Here is a 7,910-nt window from a genome sequence, read left to right as displayed (position 1 = left end):
CCCTGCCAAGCAACTGAAAAAAAATGTAAGTCATGTCACCATGGCAACATATTTTGAAAACTTTTACTTCAACAACTCCTTATAACATATAACATCCATATACATGATAGTTTATTTCTTTGTTCAAGTGGAAATGTAAGCACTGGTAAATAAAATCACTCAACACTAGGAAGGGAGTATAAAATCAGATCCTAATGGCACCTGGGTGACTCAGGGTTTTTTTTGTTTTTTTTTAAGAAAGGTTTATTTATTTTGAGAAAGAGAGAATGTGCGCACATGGAGGAGAAGCAAAGAGAGAAGGAGAGAATCTCAAAAGCGGGGTCTGCACTGACAGAGATTCTGAAATCAAGAATCAGATGCTCAACCCACTGAGCCACCCAGGCCCCCACGACCCACTGTTGATTTGGGCTTAGGTCATGATCCCATGGTTCATGAGACTGAGCCCCGCTTCAGGCTCCATATAGAATTAAAACATTAAAATCAGATCCTAGGAAAGCTGATATTTTCATTTGCAACTGTGATTGCATGTCCTATTTATTCAAAATTTATGTCTTGATTTTCATTCTCCTAAAAGGTAATTTGGCCCAATTATGTACTAGGAAGTTTGAGAATTGTCAGAAATCAGGTAAAGCCTTTGTATATCAGACTGAGTGAAAAGCTTACTATTCAGGTAACTGAAATAATTTCTTGCCCTTTGTTAAGTCCCTTTTATCAAGGACATGAAGATACAAAGTAGAGCTGGGCTATAGGCCCCATCTAGTGGTGACTCGAAGAAAAGCAGGTAAAGCTAAAAAAAGAAAGGAAAAGTCCTGTATTCTTGTAAAGATGAGCTACTAGTTATTTCCCTGAAATCCTAATTAGGAGGGTTAGAATGTGTGAAACTGTTAAAGGTGAAGTTCCTAAGTCGGTGATTTTCACTGGAGAATATATTTAAAGTCAAGTGGATCACTCAGGAAGCATATTTGAAGCGCAGATTATGCTCTGCTCTAAAGGATCTGATTTAGTAGGTGTGGAATAGCATCCACTTTACTAGATTTCTCCAAGTACAATAGGCATACCGTAGCTGAGACCTTTCTCCTACCTATTAGGAACTCCGCTGCTTCTGCAGAAGAGTGGCAGAGGAGGAAGCAGACTTTAGAGATCAAATGAGATTTCATATAAGGGACCCAAGATTTAGAAGGAATATGGAGAGCTGGCCTAGCCCTTCCTAAACAGGTTGAAGCTGTTAGCCCAGACAGAAAGCCAACTTACTTAAAAAAAAACATTTTATTTTGAAAAAATTACAACTTCTATTTTTAAGAATCTTCTTCAGTAAACTATCCAATACAGTTTTTTAGATCTCTGCACCCCCCCCCCCCCACTTCCCCTTTTTAACAGAAGAGTTTGGCCTAAATATTGTGTCTTCTGGCACTCAACCTTTCACAACCCTCACACCCTCCCTCCTATACCTATTATCCAAATGTGGGTAATTCTATTTGTCTTAATTCATTGATGTAAGAAGTATGATTCTAATTTACTAAAGAAATAGATTTTGACGGCTGTGGTCTCTGATCTTATTCTATTAATAGGAGACAAGGGCGATATTAGGAAATAAAGGAACTCTTACTGGGAACCTGGTGTCTAGTACTGGGCCCGGGGTTTTACATACAGTAAAATGAATGCACTCTGCAACCCCCTTTGGAAGGACGCAGTCTCTCTACCAAAGAGGAAGCGAGTCTCAAAGAGGTTAACTGATTGGTACAGGATCACACAGCTAGTAAGCTAGAGAGTATGTGGACTTCAGTTTGAGTGCAAAGTGTGTGCTTTTTCTCTAAGTGTGCTGCTTCACGTGAAAATCTACAAACAGCCCTGCAATAATCAATTGCATTAACCATTTCTCAAATTAAAACATCTTTCTCCAGAACTACTGAAAAGGAGGAAAAGTATTTTATAGCTACTTTTCTTTCCTTATTTAGATATGTACATCCAAAATACAATAAGATAATGTGTGCAACATGGGGATGGAGAAAATAAAGGAAATGAGTAATCTGCCATTGACTACATGACAACACTGCTTGGGAACATTTTATTCACTTTAAAATAAATATTATGCTGTGAAACTGTCCAGAACTAAAATCTGTAGTATACAGTAGGCAAATACAAAGGATGGCCAGCACAGTGCGTTTTGTTGGGAGTAAACCATTCTAAGTCAAAAGAGAAGGATCTCTGACTGTCTATACCAGGTACACACCTTGGGGGGAAAAGAAACAGATAAAAGTTCCGAGAGCAACAATCTATTACAAATAAGAGTTTCTTGAGATTAACAGAGGTGAAGAAAACTTAAATGTTGTGAGGCTCTACTATGTGCCCAGTTTCTAGTCTAACACCTGGTAGTTGCTAAATAAAAATTTGTGGAAAGGATTTCAGGCACTAGAATTTACATATTTTACATGGTCTCCCATTTAAACAACCTACTATCAATTTCTTTCTTCATTATCTTTAGTTCATTAACTAGTTATATATACTATAATTTACATAATAAATCTATTATTTAAAAACTTTCAATAGGCACAACAATTATGACATTTCATTAGGCTGGACTCTAAACTGCTTGGATGAGATTTATTTTGGAATCACATTATCCAAGCAAAAAACACGATCGGATCATAAGACATGACAAAAATGAAAGAAATGAGACAACTATCTGCCTTAAGAAGTTTATCCATAACCTCTTATATACACATTTATATTCACAAAGTGGTTGAGAGTCCTTTTATTCGATCCTTTAGATGAGATCCAATGGCTGAGAGAACTCTATGAGACACATACATGGTCAGACAGAAATCATCATGACTGTCAATGATCTTTCTCCAAACTTTATTATCCTTTAGTTGGGGAGAGAAAGAAGTCCATTTTCATCTGCTGTATCTAAGATTTTACAGATCACCGGAGATTCAACCTAAAGAACAAAAATAAGAAAACCATTAAAAAGTTGTTAAACTGAATACTTACTTTATTCGGTAGTCTTTTGCTATGTGAATCCATGTATATAAAGTTGTTAAATGTATATTCACAGAAGTATAATGATTAATAATATCAACCCATAAATACACAAAGCTCAATGAACTCTGACTAGGAAAAATACACAGAAAGCTAGTTAGGCATCACATAACCAAAGGTAGGACCATAAAACTTCTAGAAAGAAATACAGCATAATATTTTCATGACTTTTGGGTGGCAATGTTTTCTCAGAACAAAATAAAGCATTTGCCATAAAAGAGAAAAAGTGGATAAAATAAACTTTATCAAATAAACCAACTTCTGCTCATCAAAAGACATTAAGAAAATAAACAGGCAAGCCACAGATTGAGGGAAAGAATGTGCACTATAAACAAAGACCTCATACCCAGAATATATTTGAACTCCTAGAAAAAAGAAGATAAACAATAACAATAAAAATGGGTAAAAGACAGACAGATGACAGACTCTCCTTGACCAAACTAAGGTTAGGCTCCCCCGGTCCCTTTTCGTAGGCTTCTTTTTGTACTTGTGCCCTGTCTTGGGCCTGCTGAGTCCAGCTGTAGTAAGAATCACTGTGGAGAGAACCCCACACTGTCAACATCTAATCATCCTCCGTATCTGATCAAATTCCTCGTCTCTCACATTTGATGGCTGGTCATCCTGGCCTGTCTTCAGCAATAATCCTATCAAGTCAGTTTATGTTGATCTCTCCTCTTAGTAATTTTCCATCCATTGAAACTCCCCTCCTCCACCTTCTGTCTGGCTGTATATCCTGAGCTGTCTTTGCTGTAAGTGGAGTTAAGCTGGATCTCTCTTCCCTACTATAGTCTTGACACTTACTGCCAATAGTCCTGAATAAAGACTGTTTGAGTAAGTGTCAGAATTTTTCTTTAAAAAGACTTGGCTAGACATTTCACAAAAGATCACATGAAAAGGTGCTTGCCACCATTTTCCATATGGGAAATGCATATTAAAATGACTAAAATGGCTAAATATAAAAGAGATTGAAAATACCAAATGTTTTTGTTTTTTGCATGTAGCTTTTTTTGGGAGGGGTATTTTTATTTAATTTATTTTTTAAATTTACACCCAAGTTAGTTAGCATATAGTGCAACAATAATTTCAGGAGTAGATTCCTTAATGCCCCTTACCCATTTAGCCACGCCCCCTCCAACAACCCCTCCAGGAACTCTCTATTTGTTCTCCATATTTAAGAGTCTCTTATGTTTTGTCTTCCTCCCTGTTTTTATATTATTTTTGCTTCTCTTCCCTTATGTTCACCTGTTTTGTATCTTAAAGTCCTCATAGGAGTGAAGTCATATGATATTTGTCTCTCTCTAATTTCGCTTAGAATAATACCCTCTAGTTCCATCCACGTAGTTACAAATGGCAAGATTTCATTGATTGCTGAGTAATACTCCATTTTTATCAAATGTTGATAAGGATGTGGAGCAGCTGGATTCTCACACACTACTGGTATGAGTGTAAAATCGTACAGCCATTTGGACAGCTATTCGGTAAAAGTTAAACATATATCTAATCTATGATTCAGCAATTCCACTCCTAGGTACTTACCCAAAAGAAATGAAAATACAGGATTACAAAGCAACTTGTAAAAAAATGTTCCTAGCAGCTTATTTACATGATAAAAAATGAGAACCAACCCAAATGTCTTTATAGAAGAATGGATCAGCAAATGTGATTTACAACTGACTACTATTCGGTAACAAAAAGAGAATGAAGTACTGGAGTGACACGGGTGAGTCTGAAAAACATGCCAAGTCAAAGAGGGCAGGCATAAAAAACTATATACTATATGGTCCCATTCGTAGGGAATAAAAAACCAGGCAAAACTGCCCTAGAGTGTGAGAAATCAGAAAGGGGTATCTGTGGGGGTTGAGGGGTATTAACATAAAAGGGCTATAAAATTTTTTTCTGCAGTGATAAGATACCTTGTTTGGGGTGATAATTATATAGGTATATAAAATTATCAAAATGTATCAAACTCAGCACTTAAGATCTTTGCATTTTATTTTATGTAAATTGTACCTTAATAAAAAAGATTTTAGGTTTTACAGAGATAGCATGGGGATTATATTACATTTTGGACATTACTGAAGGTCCTTTCTAGACTTAATGCTAAAAATTGAAACATGTTCCCAAAATGAATTCCTGAGTATTATTTTTTTACTTACCCCAAGGATATACTGACAGGAGTGAGGCTCTAGCATATATACAGTAACAGCATGAGGAGAATCTGATTCTTTACACCTAAAACAGAGAGTACTTTAAAGTACTGCCCAAACCATACAAAAGTATTTTTGTTTTCCTCTTAAGCTATAAAAAACTTATCTCCTGTATAATTTAATATAATACTGATATCATTTAACAATCATAACTTACAAATAAATAATTATATTAAAATAATTTTTATATTTTATTTTTAAAAATGATTTTAAGTTTATTTGTTTTGAGAGAGGGAGAGAGAGTGCATGCATGCACGCAAGCGGGGTAAGGGCAGTGAGAGAAGATGAGAGAATCCCAAGCAGGCTCCTCACCGTCAGCCACACGGGGCTTGAAGCCACGAACCATGAGATCATGACTTGAGCCAAAATCAAGAGATGGACACTCAACTGACTGAACCATCTTTTTCTTTCTCTATCTTTTAAAGTTTCTTTCTCTCTTTCTCTCTAAGTAATCTCTATACCCAGTGTGGAGCTTGGACTCACAACGCCAAGGTCAAGAGAGTGGCATGTTCTTTTGACTGAGCCAGCCAGGCACCTTAATTAATATTTTAGAGTAAAGTAATAACTTTTTAAATATGTTTACTTAGTTTTGAGAGAGAGAGAGAGAGAGAGAGAGAGAGAGAGAGAGAGAGAGGCAGAGTGTGAGCCAGGGAAGGGCACAGAGATTGGGAGACACAGAATCCAAAGCGGGCTCCAGGCTCTGAGCTGTCAGCACAGAGCACAGTTTGGGGCTCGAACTCAAACCACAAGATCATGACCTGAACCGAAGTCGGATGCTCAACCAACTGAGCCATCCAGGCGCCCCAGAATAAAGCATTATTTTCATATTACATTAATCCATATTATTATGCAGAAATATAATTGTGTTTATTCACAATTATATTTCCTATTTATGTAGACTTTTTCACACTGGATACAGATTAAAGAGAAAAGCATAAAGCACAAGTTGATGGTCTAACTTACTTTAGTTTTACAGTCACCTGTCTTGGCTTGTCAGTTATATCACAAATATCTCCATTCCCATAAAAATGTGACACCATCCTAAATCAGAGAAACAAACAAGTTCATTCGTTCAGAGTAAGTGTCATGTGGGCTGGTGGTGATGAGAAGATGGTTAGAGGGATCAGTTTTGCATTAGTTATAAAATATTTTTAGGGTCATGTTACAGAGAAAATGTTTCAGATTCTATAAGGAGACTATAAAACTGAGATATTTCAGAGTGATTTACCTGATAAGAGTAATCTTCAATTTGCATATTATCTACCTGTATACAAACAGTTAAGGTTAAATTGCTTTTTAAAAAGTCTTTTTGAAGTTAACCATTTCCTCAGCCCTGTATATTGTTTACTTTGTGGAACAATTTTCTCTCCTTCCCATCCTTCAGCACTTTTTGGTCAGCCCCAAAAGTCAGCACATTCTGTTTTTTTCTTTTTCATTGTTTATTTATTTTTTGAGAGAGAGAGAGAGAGAGAGCAAGCAGGAGAGGGGCAGAGAGAGAGGGAGACAGAGGCTCTGAAGCGGGCGCTGTACCATTAGCACAGAGCCTGATGTGGGACTGGAACCCACACACTGAGATCATGACCTGAGCTGAAGCCGGACGCTTAACTGACTGAGCTATCCAGACACCCCAAACTTTTTTTTTTTTTTTAAGATTTTATTTTTAAGTAATCTCTATACCCAATGTGCGGCTCAAACTCACAACCCCAAGATCAAGAGTCTTGTGCTCCACCAGCTAAGCCATCCAGGTGCTCCAAAGTCAGCACATTCTAAAAATAGAGTCTCTCAATACCATGTTGCTAGGACGGACAAACTTAATGCCCAATAAAGAGAAAAGAATGGATAATTTAAAACTTGCCAGGCAAGAGACTACAAGGAAAACTTAAGCTTAGCTATTCTTGAGAAATAAGAGATTAATTTATTTCTGCTATAACAAGATATACCTATATAACTCAGAGAAGATGTGAGGTAGTTTTGTAAAAAGTCACTGTTTATTTTCAACCATAACCTCACAAAGGTAAAGTAACAAAGGAACATGCTAGCGGATATTTATTTTTTATTTATTTTTATTTATTTTGAGAGAAAGAGAGCGCATGTGAGTGGGGAAGGAGCAGACAGAGGGAGAGAATCCCAAGCAGGCTCTGTTGGTGGGGGGAGGGAGGGAGCCTGAAGTGGGGCTCAAACTCATGAGCCTGTGAGATCATGACCTGAGCTGAAACTAAGAGACATTTAACCAACTGAAGCATCCAGGTGCCCCTGGAGTATATTTAAGTAGAATTAACTAACTTAAAAAGGTAAAGATTACACATTAAAAAGGGAAATGCTTTATAACAACAGTCTCAGACTTAATATGTGGAATTGAGCCACTGTGTCCATCACCACTGCCATCATTCTCATTACCATGCCACCACCACTGCTAAAGGCAGCAGCCAAAATTTATGGCCTGCTCTTTGCAGGTATAATGCGTTACCTAAATGACCGTGTTTAAATGTCGTAACAATCCTATGAGGCAAATACTAGCAGACAAGAAGAGTGAGATTTAACAAGATTATGTAATCTGCCCAAGGTAGTACGTGAAGAGCCAGTATTTGAATCCAGGGCTCCCCATTTCTGAAACTGTGTTCTTAACTATTACCTTAGGAAAAGAAAACTAACTTAAAAGATGTC

General features: G+C 37.0%; 1 protein-coding gene across 3 annotated transcripts in view; it reads right to left on the bottom strand.

Annotated features, from left to right (window-relative positions):
• Positions 1-2,051: 2,051 nt before the first annotated feature.
• Positions 2,052-7,910, bottom strand: part of ERLEC1 (endoplasmic reticulum lectin 1) — a 31,124-nt gene continuing 25,265 nt past the window's right edge. For all 3 annotated transcript variants that reach the window (XM_003983993.5, XM_019827192.3, XM_006930101.4), the window contains 3 exons: positions 6,210-6,287; positions 5,196-5,271; positions 2,052-2,938 (listed from right to left, as the gene is read on the bottom strand). In XM_003983993.5, coding sequence (XP_003984042.1) covers positions 2,867-2,938; positions 5,196-5,271; positions 6,210-6,287 — 226 coding nt within the window. In that variant the 3' untranslated portion in view covers positions 2,052-2,866. The remainder of the gene's footprint in view (positions 2,939-5,195; positions 5,272-6,209; positions 6,288-7,910) is intronic.

Source organism: Felis catus, chromosome A3 (genome assembly GCF_018350175.1).
Source record: "Felis catus isolate Fca126 chromosome A3, F.catus_Fca126_mat1.0, whole genome shotgun sequence".
Taxonomy (NCBI): domain Eukaryota; kingdom Metazoa; phylum Chordata; class Mammalia; order Carnivora; family Felidae; genus Felis; species Felis catus.
The sequence above is the reverse complement of the archived record's forward strand: the minus strand, read 5'-3'. Positions and strand labels throughout refer to the sequence as shown.